This window comes from Rhinolophus ferrumequinum, chromosome 3 (assembly GCF_004115265.2).
Source record: "Rhinolophus ferrumequinum isolate MPI-CBG mRhiFer1 chromosome 3, mRhiFer1_v1.p, whole genome shotgun sequence".
NCBI classification, from domain to species: domain Eukaryota; kingdom Metazoa; phylum Chordata; class Mammalia; order Chiroptera; family Rhinolophidae; genus Rhinolophus; species Rhinolophus ferrumequinum.
Genome location: NC_046286.1, coordinates 61167413 through 61194353, shown reverse-complemented (window position 1 = coordinate 61194353; position 26941 = coordinate 61167413). Strand labels below are relative to the sequence as shown.

Here is a 26941-nt window from a genome sequence, read left to right as displayed (position 1 = left end):
CACGCCTATATGGCCATTTAATCTACGACAATGGAAGCAAGAATGTACGATGGAGTAATGACAGTCTATTCAATAAATGGTGCTGGGAAACCTGGACAGACACATGCAAAAAAATGAAGTTGGACCACCTCCTTACACCATATACAAAAATAAATTCAAAATGGCTTAAAGACTTAAATGTAAGATCTGAAACCATAAAATACCTAGAAGAAAATATAGGAAGAAACTTCTCAGACATTACCCGGAGTAAGATTTTTACTGATATATACCCTCACTCGAGGGAACTAAGAGAAAAAATAAACATATGGGATTATATCAAACTAAAAAGTTTTTTCACAGCAAAGGAAACCATCAATAAAACAAGAAGGGATCCTACTGAATGGGAAAAGATATTTGCCAATGATATATCTGATAAGGGATTAATATCACAAATCTATGGAAAACTCACTCAACTCAACTCCAAAAAAACAAACGATCCAATTAAAAAATGGGCAGAGGACTTGAAGAGACATTTTTCTAAAAAGGACATACAGATGGCAAACAGACATATGAAGAAATGCTCAACCTCACTAACCATCAGAGAAATGCAAATAAAAACCACAATGAGATACCACCTCACCCCAGTCAAAATGGCTATCATCAATAAATCAACAAACAACAAGTGCTGGCGCGGATGTGGAGAAAAGGGAACGCTTGTGCACTGTTGGTGGGATTGCAGATTGGTGCAGCCGCTATGGAAAACAGTATGGAGGTATCTCAAAAATCTGAAAATGGAACTACCTTATGATCCAGTAATTCCACTCCTAGGTATCTATCCGGAGAAATCCAAAACTTCAATTCAAAAATCTTTATGCACTCCTATGTTTATTGCAGCACTATACACAAAAGCTAAGACATGGAAACAACCAAAATGCCCATCGGTAGATGACTGGATTAAGAAACTGTGGTACATTTATACAATGGAGTATTATGCAGCCATAAAGAAGAAAGAAATCTTACCATTTGCAACAACATGGATGGATCTAGAGAACATTATGTTAAGTGAAATAAGTCAGACAGAGAAAGATAAGTACCATATGATCTCACTTATTTGCGGATTCTAAAGAAAAGTAAGTGAATGAACTAATCAGAAACAGTTTGGGAGACAATGAGGAAAAACTGAGGGTTGCTAGATGGGCGAGAGGGGTGGGGGGTGGGGGGGAGGGTGAGGGGATTGGAGGGCAATCGGTGACCATAGGATGGCCACGGGCTTGAAAATTAATCTGGGGAATGTAATTTGGTGGTTACCAGAAGGTAAAGGGGTTGGGGGGTGGGGGATGAGGGTGAGGGGGATCAAATGTATGGTGATGGAAGGGGAGCTGACTTTGGGTGGTGAACACACAATGTGATTTATGAATGATGTGATACAGAATTGCACACCTGAAATCTATGTAATTTTACTAACAATTGTCACCCCAATAAATTAAAAATAAATTTAAAAAAAAAAAAAAACCTATGTAGTTTTGTTGACCATTGTCACTCCAATAAAGTTTAAGTAAAAAAATGTATATTATAGTCTTAAAAAAATTATTGGGGAAGAATACACAACATTAGTGAATATCAAAGAACACAATGTTATAGAATTAAAATTAAGATATTACACGAATGAAAGTTTACCTGTGTTAAGGTAACCTTTTAGACTCATGGAATAATACCTCTTTAATGGGCATATAAGTCTCTGAGATGTAACTTAACAAGCATGTTCCTTTCAGTAGGTTAATGGAAAGAGAGATGTAAAGGCCCACTCGTAATATTCTTGATTAAAAGATTTCCACTCATCAGCAAAGTTAAAGTAGAATAACAATGCCTTTAAGTGTTCAAGATTTAACTTTTTAAAGGGTTAACTTAAAAAAAAAAACAGCCTTTACAAGTATATATAGTTCAAACTTTATGCTCTGAAAAGTATTTTCTAAACAAAATTCTAAAAATTAATTTGTCTTGAAAACCTTTAAGTTTTTATAGGACACTTAAGTGAAAAAGGACTGTACTCATTAAATTGAAGAGTTTCTTTTGCAATTCAAATAATATGCTAATTATCAATACAATAGATCCATCTCCTGAAATGTGATTTAGCTACCAAAAAATTTTAATATTGGTTGCTTAATATTATTTTTCTTAGACGTAAAGATTTTATAATACATTTATATCAACGTTTGTCATTATTTACTAAATACTATTCAAAAATTCAACATAAGTTCTTGCTTACAATTTTTTAATTATCTTTGAACAGAGCTAAATGAGCACTTGATATATAAGATAGAATACTGGAATTATGGGACATTCATTTTTTTGAGACTGGTGTAAGGACCTCTACATTCTCCACAGTGAATAACTATAATAATACTTACAAGATGAAATACATGCAAAGAGGATTTTTAAAGTAATTACAAGGAACTACAGAAATACTTTGGAGATGCACATGGATGTGCAGATCTTTTCTTTAAAAATCCAAGTGTCAAAACCAACAGGGTGAATAACATTTATTTATATAAATACATATTGGTTTAGAGTAAGGAAAACTTTTAAGACAGGTAATTAAAAGGAGCTTTCTTATAAATGAACATAAAATAATTATATAGCTTTATGAAACCAATGTGATTTATCCTTCCAGGAGATTCTTCTTTTATATAAGGTATAGATTAAAAGAAAATGGTACCTATAGAGAATTTAAGCAGCAACAGTTACTTAGTTTATTTTTTAAAAATTAATTGGAGTTCAAACAGTATTTTACTAAATGTGTAGATAATATAGTTAATTAAATTGTTCCCATTTGATGGTATATTATAGTTTTATATTCAATTCAACATACATTCATAAATTCCTACTATGTGTTTACACTGAAATGAGTGATAAAGACAAAAGACAAATAAAAGGAGGAACTAAGATTTACAGAATGTCTACTAAGATCCAGGTAATATGCTGGGCACTGTACACAAATCATTATAACCCTACAAAGTAAATATTTCTAACTACATTTTCCAGATAAACTAATATTCAGAGTTTTTAAAATAATCTGGGGGAATTCCCAGCCAGTAATTGGTATACCTAATATAAAGTCAAAGTCTTATTTTAATAATGTTAAAAATTGCAGACTTTTCCAGAACTGTATTGCAACCTATTGGGCTTATCACAGCTGACAGACACAACCAGACCATACCTATGAGAGTAAGTAAAAAACAAACAAACAAAAAAAACCACAGTACACGCATAATACCCAGAGCAAGAAGCAAGTCATTTTGATCGGGGTGGGGGTTCAAAGGCAGCTTTACAAAGGCAGCAACAGGACCAGAAAAGTGGGTGAATATGAGATTTTTTAAATTATTATCGAAACCTCTTTAAAAGATAACTATTTAAAACAAAATTAATGATAATATATTGTGGGATTTATAACATATTTAGAAGTAAAATGTATAAAAACAATAGCACAAAGACTGCAAGGAGAGAAATGGGTATATACTGGCCTAAGGTTCTTACACTATACTCCAAGTGGTATGTCACTTGAAGGTAAACTGTGGTCAGTTAAAGATACATCCTATAATCCCTAAAGCAAACCATAAAACCTTTTCTAAAACCTCATAAAAATAAAATTATAGAGTACATATTCTTTTGTGTATGGCTTCTTTAACTCAGCCTAATGTTTCTGAAATTCATCCATGTTGTTACATGCCCATTACTTTTGATTGTGAACAGTATTCAACTTTATAGAATATGCCAGTTTGTTTATCCATCTTCCAATTGATAAATATCTGAATTGTTTCTAGTTATTGGCTATTATAAATAAAGCTGCTGTAAACATTTTTGTACAAGACTTTTTTCCAAAGTATGTCTTACACTTTACATCCCATCCACAGTGTCTGAGAGTTCTAGTTACTTCACATCCTCATAAGTATTTGGTTTTTCAAGTCTTTTTAATTTTAGTTTTTGTGGTGGGTATATAGCATGATGTTTCATTGTGCTTTTAATTTGCACTTACCTGATAACTATTGAAGAAGGGCGTTTTTGCATGTACCTACTAGCCGAAAGAAGTGCCTTTTCAAAATTGGGCCCAATAGTTATTGGGTTGTTTGTCTTTCTATGATTGACTTTTAGGAATTCTTTATATATTCTGGATACCATCCCTTTGTCAAATATATGATTTACAAATCTTTTCTCCCAGTCTATGGCTTGCCTATTCATTTTATTAAGGTGCTTTTGGAGCAGCAGAAGTTTTTAATTTTGTTAAAGTCTAATTTATCAAGTTTTATTTACGGTATTTCTTTCTGTGATTTGTCTAAGAAATCTTTGCCTACCCCCAAATCATTAGTCTCCATTGATTAATTGTTCTATCCTTATGCCAGTACCATATATCTTAATCATTGTAGCTCTATAGTAAGACTTAAAATCAGCTACTGTTTGTCCTTCAAATTTGTCATCCTTTTTAAAGATTGTTTTGCTCATTCAAGGTACTTTTCATTTCCATATAAGGTTTAGAATCAACTTGTTAATTTCTGTCCCCCCCAAAAAAAGCATGCTGGGGTTATGACTGTGATTGCACTTAAATCTATAGATCAATTTGCAAAGAAGTGACCTTTTTACAATACTGAGTGCTTCAATACAAGAAATATATTGTTCCATTTATTTAGATCTTCTTAGTTTCTCCCAGCAATAATTTGTATTTTTCAGTGAAGCAGTATTACAGATTTTCTGCTGAATTTATTTCTAATTTATATTTTTGATGCTATTGTAAAAAGTTGTTTTATATCATTTTCTAATTATTTGCTACAAATATACAAAATATCATTGATTTTTGCATATTAACTTTGTAACCTGTGATTGCTAAATTAACATATTAGCTCTACGAACTTATTTGGAGGTTTTGCAGATGTAAACAGTGTCTTCTGCAAAAATAGACAGTTTTAGTTCTTCCTTTCCATTACTTACGTGCTTTGTTTTCTTGCCTTATTTCAATGACTAGGACATCTGATATTATGCTGACTAGAAATGAGACGAGTAAGCATCCTTGCTTTGTTCCCTGAGAGGGAGAAGTTCAATATTTCACCATTAAATATATTTACTGGGTTTTGGTAGATGGTTTGGTAGATGCTCTTTATCAGATTAGGGAAGTTTTTTTCTTTTCCTACTTGGTGGGCTTTTTAAACAAAATGCTAACCCTAGCATTTAATAATGAATGGATCTTGTCAAATGTTTTATCTGTATCTAGTGAAATAATATTATTTTTATCCTTTATTCTGTTAATATAGTAGATGACACTGATTGATTTCAGACTTTAAATAAATTTTGTATTCCTAAGATAAACCCTACATAGTCACCATTGCATTATCCTTTTTATATATTGCAAGATTTGCTTTGCTAATATTGTGTTATGAGAATTCTAGGAAATTATAGACTGACTCCATTGGATCTTTTTTTTTTTTAAGAACCGTGAAAGAGAAACTTTATAAAATGTTACATAAAATCTTGATTACAAAAATACTACCATCTATATACATATATATTCATTTTTTCAGTAAGGTCAAACACCAATGATATAGTTTTCATACCAGGATTTCTTTTTATAATAGGCATCAATGGACTTAAATATCTTGACTGGAGTCTTCAATGAGAGAACAGAGTTGCATATTTCTAGGAATCCTTTGTACCTGAAGAAGACCCAAAACCAGCCAAGCAAAAACTAGTGGCAAAGAACCCAACCCTTCTGTTAACTTTCAGAACTATTTCATGAGCAAGTGTGAATGGCTGAGGATGAGTCAACAAAAGCTTTCACTTTGATTCTTAATGTTGTCTTAGGAGTCTGAAGCCCTTATTATTACCAGATGGGGTGCTGGTGTGAGTGGACGGAATTCTTCAACAAAGTTCTTTAAGAGTTCATTTAAGTTCAGTGTGGTTTTTGCACTGATCTCTACAAGAATCGTATGGATGAGTAAGCACAGTCCTTAGCATCTCTTTCCATAACTTTCCTTTTGAGATAATAGCACTCTTAGTCCCTGCAATGTCAACTACAAAATTAATTAGATGAGCCTTGCTGACAAAGATCTCTTAATTGATTCCTTGAGTTGGAAATATTTCTTCTATTTGATATCATAAATGATTATAGCTGAAGCCAACTATAATAGTACATTTCTGGTAAGACAAAAAATCATTCTTGGGCAGCTATATCCCACATTAGGAATTTATGTAGCTCATTTTGGTGCTAGACAAAAAGTGCCCTGCTATTGAACTGATCTGAGGCTCAAAACTATTTTCCACAAACCACCATATCATGCTTGATTTATCTACAACTGTAATCCCTAGCAGACAAACTCCGGTACCATGGCCCAGAAATCAGAGGCACAGGCCCACTGCTGCTATGACTTGAAGAAGAAAGGCTGAGCCCAGACAAGCATTCCCTGGGGGGGAAGGGGGGGGGGGTCACAGGGACCAGGAGTGCCTGATACAGACAATTTAATCTGACATTAATAAACCCATGTCAGCCTTTGTATAGTTACTGTTTGTATGATTTATCTTTTTGCATCAACTTACTTTCAATCCATGGTTATATTTAAATTACATCTCTTGATTATTTTTTAATCCATTCTGATGATCTCTACCTTTTAACTGCAATGTTTAGTTCATTAACATTTAACATTGAGGTCTATTATTTTATTTACTTTTGTCCCCTCTGTTTTGTTTCCTCTGTTCTTTTCCTGCCTTTTTTGGTTTACTTGAATATATTTTAAAATTCCTTTTCAATTTGTCTATTGGCCTTTATTTTAGTTGTTACTCTAGGGATTCAATATGTATCCTTAGATTTTCAAACTCTGCTTAGAATTAATATCATATCTCTTTCCCCCAAAAATGTAGAAACCTTGTATCCATATAAATCCATCTAAACTCCTCACTTAATCCTATTGCCACGGTGTCAATGAATCACATCTATGTACATTATGAACCCCACAAGACAATGTTATCATTTCACATAAAACAATCATTTCTATTTTTAAGAACTTAAAAAGAAACACCAGTTGCTTATACTTACCCCAATATTTACCGTTTCTGCTGCTCTTCATTTCTTCTTCAGGAGTCAAGTGTTTGTCTAGTATCATTTCCTTTGTACCTGAAGAACTTCATTTAGAATATCTTGTAGTGCAGGTCTGACAGTGATCAATTATTTTATTAAGTTGGTGCAAAAGTAATTGTGGTTTTTGCAATTATTTTTAACCTTTCAAACCACAATTACTTTTGCACCAACCTAATGGTTATCTTTGAGCTCAGAATGTATTTGGTCTTCATTCTTTAAGGAAATTTTCATTGGATATAAAATTCTAGGTTGACAATTTTCCCCCAACATTTTAAAGATGTTTTTCCAATCTCTGGCCTCCATAGTGTTTAATGTAAGTCGTCAGAATCTAATCATTGTTCCCCATTACTAACATGTCATTTTTCTCTGGCTGCTTTCTAGATCTTCTCTTTACCTTAAGTTTTTAGCAGTTTGACTCCAATATGCCTAAGCAGGGTTTTCTTGTATTATTCTGCTTGAAGTTCACTGAGCTTCTTGGATCTGTAAATTTATGTCTTTCCCCAGATTGGAAAATTTTCAGTCATTATTTCTTCAAAAGATTTTCTGCCCCATTCTCTCTCCTTGCCTTCTGAGATTCCAATCAGAAATATGTTAGAATACTTGTTATGGCCTACAGATTGTGAACGCTCTATTTCTTTTCTTCTATCATTTTCTCTCTATTCTTCACATTGGATAATTTCAAGTTCTTTGGCTCTTTGCTCTGTTATCCACATTCTGCTACTAAGCTCGTATCAAGTAAACTTTTATTTAAGTTCTTGCCTTTTTTAGTTCTAGAACTTAAATTTGGTAATTTTTATGGTTTCTATTTCTCTGCTGAGACTTCTTATCTTTTCATTAATTAGGAATATATTTTCTTTACCTCATTTCCTCAATAAAATTACAGTAATAATTGTTACTTTAAAGTCCTTATCTGCTAATTCCAATATATGTTATATTGGGGTTCATCTTGGTTTTTCTTCTTTCCTTGAGGATAGGTCATATTTTCCTCATTTGTCACTTTGGAATTGTATCCTGGACCTTGTGGATTCTGTTTCATTTTCTGAAGAGTGTTGATATTTCTGTTTTAGCAAAAAATATTGCCCTGATTAGACTCAAACTACAAACTCAAATATCAGATCAGTACCCTGTCCTTGAAGTCTACCCTGTAAATGTATGGTTCAGAGGTCAGTCAGAGATTTGGGCAAAATTTATACACAGAAACTTGGGGCTACATCGATCTAGTTCTCTCTGGAATTTACTTTTCATTTTTCAGCAATAGTGCTTGCCCCAAACTCTGTCAGCTGGTTCTTCAGGCCAAATAACTGTAGGTTTTCCATCAGAATTTCAGACACCTGATGCAGCATTGACTTTACCTTGTCTAAAGCTGACAGCCGTTTAAAAAACAGGAAATTCTCTCCCTTTTGGACCTCTTCCAAGTTTTGTCTCCTCTCTAGAATCTGCCTGCCTTTTTCCACTCTCTAGGACTTTCAGATAATTGTGTTATGTATTTTGTCCAGAATTTATTGTTGCTGTCTGCAGGAAGGTCATTCAGCTAGGAGCTTACTCAGCCATAGCAGAAGTTTTAGTTTGTAACAGAGAAACTTAACCCACTTATATTTCCTGTCATTGACATGTCTGATCTTGTTTCATGCTTTCTATTCGTACTTTTTTGCTGTTTCTTCTGCTTTCTAGCTTTTGCTGTAAGGAATATTTTTCTTTGACCTTTTATTTTTACAAACAAAAAGGTTTGTAAAAGTGGAAGGCATATCTTAAATTCTAAAATACTTGACGGTGTATTTCCCTAGTTATCAGTGCCACTAATGATGACACTGTCACTCAGGATCTGTACACTCCCTCTCCAAGGGAAACAAAATTTACAAATATACAAGCAAGCAGTAACTGCAAATACTATTCATTTACACTCAACTCATTGTTATACTCAGCTTTCTTATTTCAAACATTTCCTTTGAATAAGTTCATATTAAGACCTGTTTCCTCCAGGAGACTTATTTACTTTTTTCATTAATTTATTTTCTTTATTCTATTTCTACACACTGACAGAGCTTCTTAAGTTGTTTTTCTACATCACTGATTTCATTTTCTTTAGTTTCAAGTCTACATTTTAGTGCTTCTAATGCTGATTTTAATTGATTTAATTCAATTAATTTAATCTTTTCTTATCTCATTTAACTTTTTTATTTCAGCTGATTTCTTAGTAAACAGGTTTTCAACTCAATCTATTGTCTTCTTTCAGATTAGATCTACATCACAGAGTCTGTATTTTCCTGCTTTTTAAAGAATAGAAAACAAAAATTTTCTGATACTTACTTCTCTTTCCTATTTATTGTTCCCATATTAGAGTTTCAGTTTTTTGTTTTGTTTTGTTTTTTTACATAACCTTGAAAAAGGAGTGGTATGACAAATCTTGGTGAATACCTGTCATCAAACATATGGTTTTTCCTTCGTTCCCCTCACTATCACCAAGTTGTTCTTATAATCTTTCCGTCCGTACTGTAGTTCAATGTTAAAAAGTGAAAGTTGGCATCCTTAGCTTGCTCACACTTGTCGCAGAAATACCAGTGTCTCCACTAAGCATAATTCTGACTTCAGAACTGACATACATATATTTGGTATCATATTAAGAAACTATCCATCTTTTTAAATTTTATGGCATGATTCTTTCAAAAAAGATGTTGAATTTTGCCAAATGCTCTTTCAGTTTTTATCGTGAACATCACTGGATTTTTCTGCCTAGAAATATGAATGTGATTAATTACATTAGTGTGTGTCTATGTGTGTGTGTGTGCACACGCACATAAATGTTAGCCAACTTTCTAGTGATATCCAGCTAGGTCTTATTTTCGGAGAAACACGGTAGATGCCAGTAGCAGCACCTACTTCTTGTCCCCTTCCCCAGTTGTGACAACTGAAAATGTCTCAAACGTGACCAAATATCCCCTGCTGGGCAAAAGAGCAGCCCAGTAGAGAAGCACTGCCTTACACCACGCCATCATCATTTATTTCCCAGTGGACTGCAGCAGCCTCCTGACGTGTCTCCCTGAAGCTACCGAATCACTGCACCCCATGCCTAACCCATCTCCAAACCATAACCAGAGTGATTATTTCCAACTCCAATCTTGTCAGTCCCTGCTTAAAGCACTTCAATGACTTCTCATTTCTCTTAGAATAAAATTCAGAACACTAATGAGTGCTTTATAAGGTCTAGCTCGCACTTCTCCAGATTCATTTTCTACCTCACTGCATCCTACTTCCCCTCCTTCACTGCCCTCCAGCCTCACTGGCTACCTTTCAATTCCCCAAATGGGCCATTTTCTCTCCAGCCATTGGGCTTTGCTCCAGCCTTCTTCCAAGAAGTTTCTTCCCCCACCTCTTGTAACATTCTGAGAATAAGTAGATGCTATTTAAAATCCGGTTAGCTCAGTTGATTAGAGCGTGGTGCCAATAACACCAAGGTTGCCGGTTCAATCCCCTCATGGCCCACTGTGAGCTGCGCCCTCCTTAAATAATAATAATAATAATAATAATAAATAATAATAATAATAACGACAACCACCACCTTTCTGGGTACTCTCAATTAAAATCTGTTACCTAAAGAAAAAGCTGAATGCATTTTGATGGTCGGAAAAGGGGACACTCTTTATTTGGGACAGGGTACACAAAGATCAGTGATGACCAACAAGGAGAAAATATAAAGGGCAAAGTGTTAAGAGCCACGAAACATAGGTTCCACCCCCTGTGTTCCCACTTACTAGCCATGTGATTTGTTTTTGATCTACATACAGTAAAATTAACTTTTGGGGGGATGTAAAGTTCTATGAGTTTTAACACATGTTACTATCACCACAATCAGGATATACAACAGTTCCATCATCTCCAAAAATTCTCTTGTGTTGCTCCTTTGAAGTCAAACACCTCCTCACTCCAGCCTGATAATCACTGATCCATTCTTTGCCCTATAGTTTTGCCTTTTCCTATATCCATATTTTTCCTATATTCATCACAGAGATACTTCCTATATCTCTCTGAGTCTTATTTCTTCACCTATAAAACTATTTCTATTCCTATATATAAATAGATGTATTATTTACATAATGATAGATACGCAATTTTCTTTATATTATATAAAATTATATTTATATATAAATATGTATTTATTTATATATACAGATATGCCCTCTTCTTTACATTAAAATATTAAGATATTTATAATGATTGTTTGTCATGGCCAAAAAGTCTGGTGTATGACAAGCATCTCTTCTACAGTTTATATTTAGAAAAGACTTTCTTTCAGTTTGTGGCTAATGCTCAATTTTTGTAACTCTGCATCTTGAACTTTCATTCTTCTACAGAACCGTGGCCCCACCTTGGATTTCTGCTTGCTACCTTTGTGGGCTTGTAAGTCTGTTCACTCCTACAAAGCTCTGAGCTCCAGAATGTTCCTTAACCTTTCCTTGTAGTTGTCTTGCCTCAGTTTACCACACTGAAGTAGACTGAACAGCCAACTGCAATTTTCCTTTCAATAGTCTTCACTAGGGGAGGGCTTCCAAGCTTGTTTTAGCATCTTGCTATTTATGAACATAGTTTTTCACTGAATAATTTGGGGTAATACTGATGACGCTGTTAAGTCAACCCGTCAGCCAGCACCGAGTCAAGTCTCACTCTCATTTAGACAGATGATCTAATGTTAAAAAGCTCACCGCCATTGCTCACAGGGTTGCTACAATAATACATCACACAATGCTGACATTAAGGATTCTAACAAATGAATCTGACAAAAATCATTCATAATTCTCTAATAGGTTAGACATAACTATAGTTATTTGAATAACTGGATCCAAAAGTATTAATTAATTGATGGCTCCCTAAAATAAGGCCTCCAGTAGTATACTACAGAGGTCTAAACTTGGTCTTATTTATTCACACATTTTAATTCATGAACGGATAAAGATATAGAAGTATGATTATCAAGTTTATAAATGTCATAGTTAGTAGGGGTGGCTAAAGATAATTTATTTTAGAATCATACTTCAAAAATATAGCAACATAAATCAATTCAATGGAATGATGCAGACAAACTAATAAGCTGAAATGTAATAGCAAGAAAAAGAAATCAACTACACAAATAAAGAATGAGAGCAACCTAGTTTGACAGCAGTTCACAAAGTAAGATCTGTGTGTGTTAGATTACAAATTCAATAAGTCATCAATGCGACATGCTTATTTAAAAAAAAATACACACTCTATTATTTTGTTCTTCTCAGGTTCACTAATGAACTCCATATTACCAATTCCAAAGGTCAATTCTGCCCCTCATTTTCACCTCCTAGCAGCTTTTAACAAAGGTGATCAACCCTCCTTTTTGTACCACTTTCCCTTTCTTCGCTAGACACTCTCTTGGTTCTCTTCTTACCTCACTGGCTGCTCTTCCCAGCTTCCTTTAGTACTGATGACTCCCAAATTTATATCTCTAGTCCAAATGTTTCCACTGAAATCCAAACTCTTATATGCATCTGCCTCATCAGTATAGAACCCCTACTTTCACCTCCCTCCCCAAATCTGCTTTGCCTGTAGTCTTCACCATCTCAGTAAACAGCAACTTCATGCTTCCAATTGCTGAGGCTAAAACATTTGAGTTATTCTTAATCCCTCTCTCTCTCTCTTTTTTTTCATACCCTATATTCATTTCAACAGTAAATCCTTTTGGCTCTACCTACAAGATATATCCAGAATCTGACCACTCTCACCACGTTCACTGCTCCATCATCTCCCCTCAGGATTGTTGCAACTATCTCCTAAATTGTCTCCTAATTTCTACCCTTGAAACCTCATCCCCACAGTCTATTCTCAATACTGCAGCCAGAGAGACCCTTTTTAAATACGCATCAATTCAACACGCATTCTAAGACTATTTACTGAAATCCTTCTATGTGCTAGGCACTGTTTTAGATGTATAGAATACATCTGTGAACAGAAGAAATAAAAGTCACTGCCCTCACAAAGCTTTTGCCTCCTGGAAGGGGACAGACAGTAAACCATAAGTACAGTATGTAAAGTATATGTTGGGTCCATATGTGCGATAGGGAAAAAATAGAGTAGGTAAGGAGAAGCAGTGACAGAATAAAGGGAATAGGAAGATATTCAAATAGGGAGATAAGTCTAGGATTCATTGGCAAAGTCACTTTTCAGCAAAGACTTAAAGGAGGTAAAGACTTGGCGTTACAGATATCTGGTGGGAGAGCATTCCAGGCAGAAAGATATTAATATTACGATGCAAAAAAATGTTATTTTTGGTTCCTTAGACCTCAACTGACCACACGATGAGCCCAAAGATATTAAATTTCAAACTTGTTATTTTTATCTAAATATTACTTGTATTTTACTTCTCAAATAATTTCCTAATAAGCCACAAGTGCTTTAGAAATGATAAATGAAATATTAGAAACTACTGATGCAAGTGAGCTCTAAGTCTTTTTCTAAAATTTAATTGGGAGTTTTGCCTTTCATTTCATTGCATGTCTTTTATGGTCCATAAAAATCACTTAGAAATGCCTGCCTTCTTTGATATGCACATAGGACATATATAACGCTCAGAGAAAAACAGCAAGTGCATCAAAGACAGGCGGTCACCTGGATTTAGCTTGCCAAGAATATGAACATTATTCAAATACAAATACTGACTGATTTTTCAGACTAAGTGAATTATAAAACTAATCCTAAGCAAAGTCATCAGATTTATTAACACAGTAAAATAAGTACAAACTTATGAATTTTTAAAAGCTTGTTAGTTTCCACCTAATTCGATGAGATTAACACAGTGTTTGTGTTTACCTTCCGGTGGCCTGTTGGATGTTGCCACAACGACGACCCCATTTTTGAACAGATTTTCAAAAAGCTGTTTCAGAATCATGGCATCAGCAATGTCAGTGACCTATGGACAACAACACATTTGTTTTGTTTTAATTTCACTTCTCTAACAAACTTGCTAATGGCCCATCTTTTTTTTTTTTTCTTACACGATGGAAGTGAATTCCAAGAGAAAAATTCTAATTATCATCATGAAGAAAAGAGTAGATAATTAAAACCACGAAAGGCTGTACAGTAAGTAATCTTTTAAACTTGACTCTCCTTTTTTGCAAGCCTATCATTTCTGCGCAAATTATCAAATGGCTCTATACACACTTCTTTCATAGAACTACAGGTGGAAAGCATAGATAATTGTCCTGAACATTTAGGAAGTCTAATTAATTAGAACTAACATGACCAGCTCCCTCCTCCTACGTAGTACTCCCAACATAGTCCCTCTTCTCCAAAAAAAAAAAAAAAAAAAACGGAGAGAGAAAAAAAATACACAGGCTGTTTTGATATTTCTAATACCTTTCTGTCAAAGGTCGCTGAAAAGGTGACTTTAAATGGTCATGGAACTTTAGAAATAAGGACAAGTAGCCAGTGAGACATAATCAGCTGCTGTTGAAAATAGAATGATATGACATAGATACTATTGTGCAATTGTTGCACAAAACAATTCAACAGATGGCCCATCACAAAAATAAGCAATTTCATTGTTCTTTTTAAGTGCCTTCTATTACTGTCCATGAATAATCAAAAGGCACTGCAGTCACTTCCAGCACAGCCAGCGTCTGGGAACCTTCGCAAACACAAATATTCCTTCTACACACACAAAAATTAAAAAATTTAAAAAACTTACAAGAATGGTTAACACAGTGCTTTAAAAAAATGACTTCTAACAAAACAAGAAATGCATCATTCAGATAAAACTATTTCATCTAATTTAAGTACACAGATACATATAATGATGGATCTTTTCCAAAATTATTTTTAAAAATCCACAATTAGCAAATAAGCTTAATGACAACTTTTGAAACAGCTTTTAAAAATCACAAAGGAATGCAGAAATTAAGGAGGGAAGGAAGATGACTTCAAAAATAAATGTATTATGAAGGTTGATGTTAACCATTGTACTGTATGACTACAATAACATGGGTTTTAGATACTCCCAATGTAAAAATGTTTTGATCTTTCTTTAATAACACATTTTAGATAATCTCAATAAAAGCTGTTCTCATATTCATTAAATGTATAACACAATATATATCACATTGTTATTTTTAAACCATGTTAGAGTACATAAAAACTAGTGGAATTCTTTCAAATTAGATCAAAATACTGAAAGTTACCAACTAACTGGTTATAACACAACTAACAACAACCTGGCATGGGCAGGTCTCAAACACTTTTTTTTTCCTCTTTACAGCTGATATCTTACTCAAAAGTTCAATTATTTCCTTCCCACTTGAACAAAACAAAACAAGACCAGGATATGGGGATGTACAGATCTTTCTTTTCTGTCTCAGGCTATAATTTTAAAACATTAACTAAAAAACTACTGAAGGCTCTTAAATTAAAAAGACTTCAGGAGCTTACAAAGCGGTGATTGAAATGAAAAGGAAAGCGGTACTAATATTAATTAATTTGGAGCTTAGAATCACTGTCAAATTTTGCTTCCGCAAAAACACTCACAGAGAAGGCCCTTTTCAAATGCTTAAACACCAGTGGCATTTGTGATGAGAGGACAGAAGGAGCTTACAAATTTTAGAAGAAACCGCACTTTTAAATCAGATTCCCAATACACGACTTTTAAAAAGAATGTTATCAATTAAACATTGCCCAATTTTAGAGAATAAAAATGGTCATTTGACCATCTCATTGATGTTTTCCAAAAAATTTAAAACAGCTTTTGTGCCCTAAGGTTCAGAAAAGTGAAGGGACATTTAGCTTATAACACAGTGCAAAGGTTTAAACTGAAAATCGGTGAAAGCAAACAATAAAGACTTGTGGTTGAATTATCATCTGCTGTTTTTGTATTATGGAGTGGTTTTGCTCTATCAGAGTAAATTAACTTGGAGAAGCTATGGCTAATTAATAAAGCAGGAGTCACTCAGGGTAGTCGGGTGCCAATGTATACTCTTTTGAACTTGTCCCCATACTTGTTCCGCTTTGCTGGGGAACAATAATTTTACAGTATAAGTGAACAGAAGACAATTGGCCACACATTCTTGAAGAGCAGGGTTTTTCAGCACCCAGCATTTCATTACTACCAGGAACAAAAGAGAAGGCTACAGATTACCAATAAGGGTAGTCGGCTAATACAGCGAGTGGAGACATTTCATTAGCATTAAAGAGAAAAGATTTTTTTATGACCTAGAGTTGCTTTCCATCATGACTCACTTAAGTAAAAAAGAAAAAAAAAATCTAATAGTTAATTTACATGTGTAAGTGCTTGAGTCTCAGTCATTCACTGATTGGTACAGTGCCATGTAATGAGTGACAAACATAAGCATGCATTATCAGTAATTAGTATTAGCACAAAAATAAGCACCTATTTTTTATTAGCAGTTTTTAATAGCTTTCCTGTTTTATAAAAACGGTCAAAACTATTTTTTAAATGATATTGATAGCTTATAGAGGAGAATTTTGCATGATATTCTGCTCATCAGAAATCTTTCTCTTTTTTTTTTTTTTTGAACCATATTAGTAAAACATCTATCCAGTCTCCCTAAAAACAGACAAGAAGAAATAACATTTTTTTAATCGGTTTTCTTCAGTATTCTAATATCTTCAGAATCTAATATCTAAAATCTTCAGAATGCTACCAAAACATAGTCTTAAATATGTCTTAAATTCAAAAGCACAAAAAAGAAAGAATATATTCTTGTTTTTAAGCAGCCATAATTCCCATTCATCTCCGTAGTAAAATAAATGTTATAGTAACACCACCTAAAGGCTAGTTAAAAATCAAGACTACTAATAGGATTCAATTTTAAAAGTAAAGTGGTGATTGTGGACATATTGTCGTTAAGATTAAAGTGCCTAAAACTTCTTTTCTAGTAAATAGTAATGCGTTGTACTAGGATTAATAGGCTTAAGGATAATTTTTAGGTTCTATCATTAAAACATCTACTAAAAGCCCACCCAGCTCTAGATCTATATATTTAAAGACATAATAGAAGATATCATATGCCAAGGAGAACATATAACATAGCTGTTACTACTAGTGAATAAGAGGACTGATGATGGATTCAAACTGAGTTACCAGCTGTGCAACTTTGGACAAGTTACTTAACTTCTCTGACCCTTCATCTCCTCATTATATGAAGGCAGTACTTACAAAATGGTTATGATATATATAGTAAATCCTCAAGAAATGTTAACTATGACTATTATCTATGTATGGTATGCATGCTAGTTTAATTCTATATTATTTATGTATAGCTGTATAGAATTTTAGCTGTGGATATAATAATGTATAGCATAGAAAGCACTCAGTAAACAGTAGCTAATATTACAGAATATCATGATAGACTGCAAGCATTCTAATAAATGGGCGATGGGCATTGCCTCAAACCGATAGTTCATAAAAGATGGCTTTTAATTAGTAAGTAAACAAACATGGAAAAAATTCAACCATATTATTACTTAAAAAATACACATTAAAACAATGAGATACCTATTAAATTAGGCAAAATTGTTAAGATAATTCAGCATGTAGACAGGAAAAAACAGTGGGTTGTTACTATATTTAAGGAAAGTGGGACTTAGTTGAGGGACTACTTCAATAGTTATTATTTGGTACTAGGATTATTTATTTATTCATTCATTCATTATTATGCAATCATTCATTCTCAAAAACTGTTCAAGACACTTGAGATACCTCAATTAGCAAAACAATGATTCCTGTCTCAAGTTTACATTCATGTGGAAAAATATATATAATGAATAGTAAACATAATAACTAAGTAAATATTTATGTTCAAAGATGATATATGTTATGGAAAAAGGAAGGTAAGGGGCATTGGGAGTGTGGAGATCAATGGTAAACTGTAATTTTAAGGAGGGTATAGGGAGAGTTCTCATTAAAGAGATAATTGTGCAAAGATCTGGACAATTCTGATGATTAGCTGGAGAATACTGTTCCAAATTGGTTTGCTTGTTCTAAATTGTGTGCATGTTGGGTATCTGAGTGCTGGTGCAACAATATTTGGGGATAGCCCCTTCCCGTTTCGAATTTTAGAAAAGGAGGACAAGAAGAGAGTGGGATTTGTAACAATCCAGTTTTGGTGTCATAGCGGAGCTTCTCTAAGACCAGCAGCAGACCATCCAGGAAACTGAAACCAGGAAATCCGGGCTCTGCTCAGTGATCACCTCTCCCTGCAGGGGGCACATTCTTGCCCTTGGACTCTTGCTTTCTCTGGCTCGTCAAAACAATGGGTATATACAGATATTGGCCTTTTCTTGAATAAAATGGTAAGCTCCAAGGTCCAAGTTTGGAATTGTAGAGGAAATAAAAGGACAAGACTATTAACATTGTTCATTCTAGGACATTCAGGCCTTGCTCCGGGAAGAGGGTCTCTCGTGTTGTCAACACTAACATTCTAGAATGATACACTGAAATTCAGAATCAAATAAAAGCAATTGATTTGGCATTCAGTATTTTTTTATCATCTCTGCACACATTTTCTTCCAGAGCCCCGGTGAGAAAGAAGCATTTGGTATAGCACCCACTATGAGCTATGGTTTCCTAATCTATGAAGAAAGTAAGATTGTAAACAGTAGGGAGTAATGAGCGAGGCTGAAAGTATAGGAGAGAAAGTCGGTGCGGAAGCAGGAGGGTCTGAGCAAGGGGCACGACACTATCCTATACAGCGTATCTCTCCTGCCTTAAAGTTTCAGCCCTTTTAGGTTGGGTTTTCTGTTGCCTGCAACCAAAAGCACCTGGATAAATACCCCATCTCTGCATTTCTTGGGCTTTAGTTCATCGGGTAATTCTCTTTCCATTGGAGATAAATTTTATATTAAGGAAGGTGACATTTCCTCACAGCACTTCTATTTATGTTGTCTTTTATAGATCACAGGGAAATCCTTCTTGACATAGAAGACAGGAGCCAAACATGAGTTGAATAGTTCCATTCTCATTAAGGCTATTTGCAGGAAACAGGAGATTCAGCTAAAAGGAAAGGAGTTTACAGAAGACTCCAGGACAGGAACTGCACTGATAACACTTCCTGGGAACTGGAGCTGGAGTTTGGCCTGGGATTAGAAGTAGCTCTGGAGAGTTCAGCCGCTATCTAGGGAGCAGCCTACCATTCCTCCCCGTACTGTGATTCACTTACTTCCTGTGTCTCTTTGTTCCTGTCTCATTACTAAGCGGGAACTGCCCTCTGTGCCCTTTGGTTCAAATACATGAGAGAGAGAGAGTATATGATTGGTCCAATCCCCCGGCCACACAACACATGTCCAAGTTTGTTCACAAGCTTGTAGACTAGGTACTCATAGATCAGATATCCAGACATGGTCCATGTGACTGGAACAGATAAGGTCCTGTCTATTCATTCATTCGTTATTATGCAATCATTCATTCTCAAAAACTGTTCAAGACACTTGACATTGGTATAGCATAAGACTCTTTAAAGCAACTGGGATGAATGAGTAAATGAATGAACATCAAACCAACTCTGGATGGGGCAGGTGATGACAGACAGCTCCATCACAGCCCTTTCTATTTGTGAGCAAGCAACATTTTTTAGCAAGAGGCCTGTCTCCCCCTTGATCTCCCTTTTATTTATTATGTAAGTTGAAAAATCCTTTTTGTTGCCTGCATTTCTTTTGCAAGACTCAACTCATTTCAAACAGTATCCTGATAGTTGCTTTTGTTTCCTTCTTCCCACCCGTGTATCAGCCTTCTGAAATCTGAACTCAGTGGAGCATGCCCAGAGCAAGCAGACAGGTTTCTGTTGGGACCTCACTCACAGAGCAGCATTACGACTTTCATGGGCCCTAGGCACGTTCATCTTTGGGAGTGCAGATCAATTAAGTAAATATATATGAATTACATTTGATAACTGTTGGTATAAGATAAGTATAATATAGATACAGACATACACAGTCTGGATTCATGACTGATATATTGATTTTTCTTCAAATTTTAAAAGAAATTAAAATATTTTCATGGGCCCTTAAAAGTATCATGGGCCCTAAGTACTATGATTGTTGCGCCTAATGGGTACTTTGGCCCTGCTGGTTATAAATCTTCTCAGCATCTCCTTTGCACAGCCAGATTTTCACTGTTTCCTAACCTTCTCAAATAGTCTTGCCAATGGTCGTTATGTCGATATGCCAATCATCTCTCTGATTGTTTAACATTTACATTTCTTTAAGTTAAAGCTAATGATTTTTTACACGCTACATAGGAAATTCTGATGCTTTACATTCCTCATCTACATGATGAAGACAGTAATAATTACTACCTTACAGAATTAAATGAAGTAAGGATGTAAAAATACGTTGTAAACCATGATTCATTTTACAAAGGTTGGATATTGACATACTTTAAAAACTTTTAACTTAATCAAAAATTTAACTGTGCCAATCCAATTTTATTTAGAAATAATTTGAGAGACTCATAATGAGAAACCAAGAGAGCTGGTCTTCATTGATTCATCCCTGACTTCGGTTGTTGAAGGCGGCACAACTGTCAACTGGCTGCTACGGTATTTTTAGGACCACATGAGGCCCTCCTCTGTCTGCAGCGCCATCCGGGGAACTTAACACACCTCTTCAGAGTAGCCTGGACGTCTCTTTTCCATAAGCCTTTCTTTTGAAGACCTTTGTACTTCTGCAATACGAAGGGTGAATGCCAGGCTGTCTTAACACTGAAGGGAGAAAGAAGTAAATATTCCTCCTCCCCAGTTGGTTCAGTGTAACACAACTCCTGGTGAAAATTCCTCTTTCTCTTCTAAATCAAGACTGTTGTTAGCTATGTGGATCAAACTGCCTCATTTGGGATAAAGGCGCCCTGACCACATCCTATTTTCACTAACCCAGGTTTTCAAGCACAGGAGAACAGGAAGTAACACACTACCACTCTAAATACATCATTTCTGAGAATCTTAAAATGAGAAGAAATTTTAAAATTCAACTAGGGTAATTTCCCCACTTCATCACAAACATGAAACACACTGTGTGAATCACCCAGGGCCTACCAAAGAGCAGGCACACATGATTTTTAGTTTTCTACCCTTGGAAGTTCTCTGGGCCTTTATTCTAGGCAATCAGACACAGCAATTTTTGCACTCAACTCCAGAAATAGTTTTCAAAAGCTTTAGTGTGAAGCTCTATTTTTAAACTTATACTCAGTACTTGTGGATTTTTCTATTTTCATTCCAATAATCAGTGGCTTTTATGACAAACATTATAGAAAAATCATCTATTACATTTCAGAACTACTAAAGAAAGCAGTCAAATAAAGAGGAAATAATTCTTAACCTACAGTTTCTGCTATCATTATTATTACTACTACTACTATTATTACTACACTGGGCATGACATAGGATACAGAATAAGCATAAGACACAGTGTTTGCCTTCCTGCCATATTTGCTCTCATAGGAAATAAAGATCAGGAAATAACTTACTGCCAATTTAAATGCATATTGCAAAGAATCTTAAAACTAGAAGAAACTTTAAAAGTTCAACTAAGACAATTCCCTCTCTTTAGCACAGATAAGTTGTAAGGCTTAAATGAAACGTGTGAATCACTTGTTTTTTTACATGACACTTACAACTCAAACATCTTTAAAGACACTGTTTTGTGATCATTACATTATCTCCATTGTGGCGTGGGGAAATGTGAACCCATTGAGTAGCATATCAGGGTGGGCTAACTTTTCCTGTAAGAGTCTAAATAGTAAATATTTTAGGCTGTGCAAGCTGCATATGGCCTCTGTTGCATTTTCTTTTCCTTTTTTTAATGACCCTTTATAAATAAAAGACTACTCTTTTCCCACTGACCGTATAAAAGCAGACAGGCCATATCTGCCCTGTGCAAGCTGTGGTGTGCTATCCCATAGTAACACTAAGAGATACTGTGTCAAATCAATTTATAAAACAATGATAAAATCAGGAACAAACTTTAAATCTTCACACTTCATTCAGTATACCATGCTACATCTATGAAACAGCTTTCCTTACCTGAAATTCATCGAAACATAAGAGACATGCTTCTTCGCTGATTTCCTCAGCTACGGGAGCTATTGGATCGTATGATTTAGCCATGAATCCTGGTTTCCTCTTTGGCAAACTCTGTTTAAGGCGGTGTATTCCTTAAATGGATGAAATTAAACACAAAATCAACTATTGTATGAATAGTACATTTTAGACAACTATACCACGTTTTTCATATCTTCAAATGAAACTTTTGTGTAAACATAAAAATTAAGTTTAAATTCCATGTACAATCAAATGTGATTATTGGAATTGGTTGTATTTTCCTCTATTCAAAAATAAGTTGTTCACATATGATTATAGTCCCATGGTTGTGCGGATACTTTGTGGGTCATACCATCTCTATGCTGCAATCAGATGACGAAGTGATAGTGATTGCATGACTAGATGGTGACTAGGTGATCAACAGGGCAGCATAGTCCTGAGAATTTCGGGGATGTGGGCAGAAGGTGGTCCTGCCCTATGCGGATCTACTCAAGGTGTACCCTTGTCAATAGCCTGATACACTAAAGTCAGTCCCACTTCATTCATTACATGTGTACTAAATGCTGTAGAATAAAAACACACTGTTTCTGCCCTGAGGAGGTTATAGTGTAGCTGACAGCAGACAATGCAAACATGAAATAACTTAAGAACACTGGCAAAGCAATAAAGCATACATACAAGTACAAACAGAATGTCAACACGCTAAGGTGACACAGCAGAAGTGACCTCATCAAGAATAACTTCTTGAAACAGGCGAGATTTTAACATTTCTGACTGATCCTTAATAGAAAGAGAAAATACCTAACCTTTATACAGCACCTCTGTTCTCTTATTTGGAAGTACTGATTTGTTTCTAGGACCAACTCTGGACACATTACTAATTGTTTCAATATAGCACTAATAATTGTTTCAATCAAATGAAGCCAAATAAAATCTTACTTTAAGCAAAATTGTTTTAAAAAATTAAAATATTAAGAATTTTAAAAGATGAGGAAAACTATTGTGTAGTGTTTGCCCACTAAAAAATTACTTCTTCCAGATGATTAACTTACTTTTGTGAACATCTAGCATGAAACCATGAAAATGAACCCGCTTTTTCCTGTTCATTTCCACGTATGCATAAAACATGTCCATCACCATTGTTTTCCCTGTACCTTGAAAAAAACAGAAAAGAATATTATTAAACAGTATTACTGATTGCTCTAATGATTGTTCATTAGCTTTGGGATAATGAAACCACACTCTTCTACTCGAAAGCTTGAGACTATGTTACTTTTTTAGAAAGGGGTGTTTATTTTTTATGTTAAACTAGCTAAACATAAAATGTTGATATTACTCTTTTCTGTCAAAATCCTGTTTTTAGGAAACACAACATTTAGTTAACATTACAGGGGCTATTTTCCCCAGAGAACTATGTTCATAAACTGACAAGATTTAGAGATTATTCATTGTTCTGTTTCTCTTCCCAAAGGCACCAGTAAAAATAAAGCAATTAAGTAACTATTTATTGGGCCATTACTAAGTGTGAGGAACTGTCTTAGGCACTATGGGAAAATTCAAAAAAGAAAAAGAAGAAAATAAAGATTACTATCTAACATAAATACTGAAAATAAATAATAGATGTAGGTTAGAGCTGGAGAATTGCCAATTATTACACTTTTTGAAAAATCTGAGAACATAGGTCTTTCAGAATGAGGCCTACTTGAAATTCTGATACAGTCAACCCTTATCATTAAATTATCTAATTTTCAACATTCTGAAACTTTTAATCACTATGATTGCATTAGTAATTGAAGAGTCAATAGCCTGGGCATTTAACATGAGCATGCACAGAAAGCCTATTCTCTAGCAGAAAGCCCAGAGCTTTCGGGACAGGGGCAGTTCACAAGCTTGGTCCACACCAAGCATTCCTTGGTAGGCCAGCCCAGGGCATGCTGGTCCTGTCTCTCATCCTTCCTGCTGCTTCTCCCACCACCTGCCAGTGCCCATGCTCTCCTCCCAGGAGCTGCAACTCAGGAAGGGAGATCTGAGTTTTAAATCTCTTGGACTTTCCTCCATTCCATAAGGTGACCTTGGGCCTGAGCAATTAGAATTGCCAGCAAATTTTTTGTACAGAAAAATATAACTTACTGAACAAATTTTTAATGAAGAGGCCATTTAGATTGAAAAGTAATTTTTTGCAAAAATATTCAATACAATATTTTTATATAGTTAGTGGCAGCAAATTTTAAATCATTATATTTACCTAAAAAAAGGTAAATCAATAAAGTTCAAATTTTGTTGCATAAAGCATAGTATACCTACATATCGAGAAAAAAGTCATAAATTATCTAACCAAAAAAGTGAATAATATATATTTGAATGTAATCTTTGTGCTAACTTTTTTAAAAATGGGCTTAAAATATAACAAGACCATCATATAAAAAGTTTCTAGATATAAAAGCAAAAAACAAAAAACACAAAAAAAAGAAGAGAAAAAGGAAATCATAAAGGAAAAGATTGATAGATTAGGCTACATGAAACCACATTAATTTTATTTATGATGATTACATTAATTATTATTATTACATTTATTTATGGTGATTACATTAATCTTTATTATAGTGATTTTGATGTTCAGAAGGTTCAAAGAAATTCAACCTCCTGAACATCAAAATCACCAAAAATAAAATTAATATCCTTATTCATTTATTCAATATATTTTTACTGAATGCCTACCATGTGTGAGGTCCTATTTTAGGTGCTTAGGATATGCTAGTGAACAAAACTGACAAAAATCCCTGCCCTCATGAACTCGGGAGTTTCAACTTATATATCTCTAAGATATAAAGAGCTCTTAGAAACTACAATGGACACGTTTTTTTGTCTGTCCTAAATCTCTTCCTTATGAAAACATTTCTATTAATACTTAATATGATTCTATGAGAGTATCAATCACAGAGGGGGCCAATAAACATACCCCATTACCCTGTACACTATGGTCACCCCTGCCACAGGCATGTGACCCAATTAGGTCAGCTTCTGTGGTATTAGTTAGTATGGATTCTGAGAACGAGAATCATCCCTTTTCCTTTTAAGAGCACAATCTAGAAGATCCCAGGAGCCATCTTTCCTATAACATCAAAAAATTCTTACCAAGAATGAAGCTAACAATAAGGAAAGCACAACCAAAAGATGAAGGAGCAGGGAAAGGAAGGGACACAGAGAGAAATACCTAAAATATTACTTAAGCTCAGATCATTACTTAACAATTAAACCACCATTAAATTCCTCCCCTGGTTCAGCTAATTCAACTGCCTTTTTTTCCTCCCTGAAAATGAAAGAGTACTGAACAATACAGAATTAACAGGGGAAGGGGAAAGGTGATCGATGTGCAAAGAACATGAGTATTCAAAGGACACAAAAAATATAAATAACTTTAAACATATTTTTTAAAGTTTAACTCCATTAGAAATAAAAGGAATACAAATTAAAACACCAATGATACACCATTTTTATGTTGGTGAAGATGTGGGAAAATACTCGTAAGCACTCTGACATACATCTGGTAGGAAGTCAATTTGTCATTAGCTATCAAAAGGTTTTAAAATATTCAGAACCAAAATCAATACTATAAAGATATTTTTGCTCTCTAAATTATTTCAAAGTTCAATAGAATCCCAATGAAAATCAATTTAGGAATAACAACATTATTCTAAAGTCTATCTCCTCTTCACTTGAATAGACACTTCTCCCAAGAAGACATACAAATGGACAACAGATATACCCAAAAGTGCTCAACTTCACTAGTTATTAGGGAAATGCAAATCAAAACCACAATGAGATATCACCTCACACTTATCAGAATGGCTATCACCAACAAGACAAAAAATAACAAGTGTTGGAGAGGCTGTGGAGAAAAAGGAACCTTCATACACTGTTGGAGGGAATGTAGATTGGTACAGTTGTTATAGAAAACAGTATTGAGATTCCTCAAAAAAATTAAGAATAGAACTACCATATGACCCAGCAATCCCTCTCCTGGGTATCTACCCAAAAAATCTGAAAATATTTATCCATCAGGATATATATGCTCCGATGTTCCTTGCAGCTTTATTTATGGTGGAAACACCATAAATGGAAACAACCAAAGTATCCTTCATAGATGATTGGATAAAGAAGATGTGATATATATATATATATATATATATATATATATATATATATATATATATAGTATTTCATTGTATATAGTATTCCATATATATAGTATTCCATTGTGTATATATATATACACACACATATACATATATACATATATATGTATATATATGTTTGTGTGTGTGTGTGTGTGTGTGTGTGTGTATATATATATATATACACACACACACACACACACAATGGAATACTATTCTGCCATAATAAAGATGAAATACTGCCATGGATGGATCTTGAGATTATGCTAAGCGCAATAAGTCAGACAGAAAAAGTCGAGAACCATATGACTTCACTCAAATGTAGGATATAAAACTGAAAGCAACAAAGGAGCAAGACAAACAAACAAAGAAACAAAAACTCATAGACACAGATAACAGCTTAGTGGTTACCAGAAGGTAAGAGGGGAAGAGGGGTGGTAGAAGAGGGTAAAGGGGATCAAATATATGGTGATGGAAGGAAAACTGACTCTGGATGGTGAGCACACAATGTTGATATATAGATGATGTATTATAGAAATGCACACTTGAAACCTATGTAATTTTACTAATCATTGTCACCCCAATAAATTTAATTTTAAAAAAAGTAA

At 34.4% G+C, this 26941-nt stretch overlaps 1 protein-coding gene across 2 annotated transcripts in view; it reads right to left on the bottom strand.

The window, feature by feature from the left end:
• AFG1L (AFG1 like ATPase) overlaps positions 1–26941 on the bottom strand; it is a 183204-nt gene that overhangs the window by 100875 nt on the left and 55388 nt on the right. For both annotated transcript variants that reach the window (XM_033101618.1, XM_033101627.1), the window contains exons 4-6: positions 23211–23312; positions 22141–22271; positions 13925–14024 (exon numbers count right to left, since the gene is read on the bottom strand). In XM_033101618.1, the coding sequence (XP_032957509.1) occupies positions 13925–14024; positions 22141–22271; positions 23211–23312 (333 nt within the window). The remainder of the gene's footprint in view (positions 1–13924; positions 14025–22140; positions 22272–23210; positions 23313–26941) is intronic.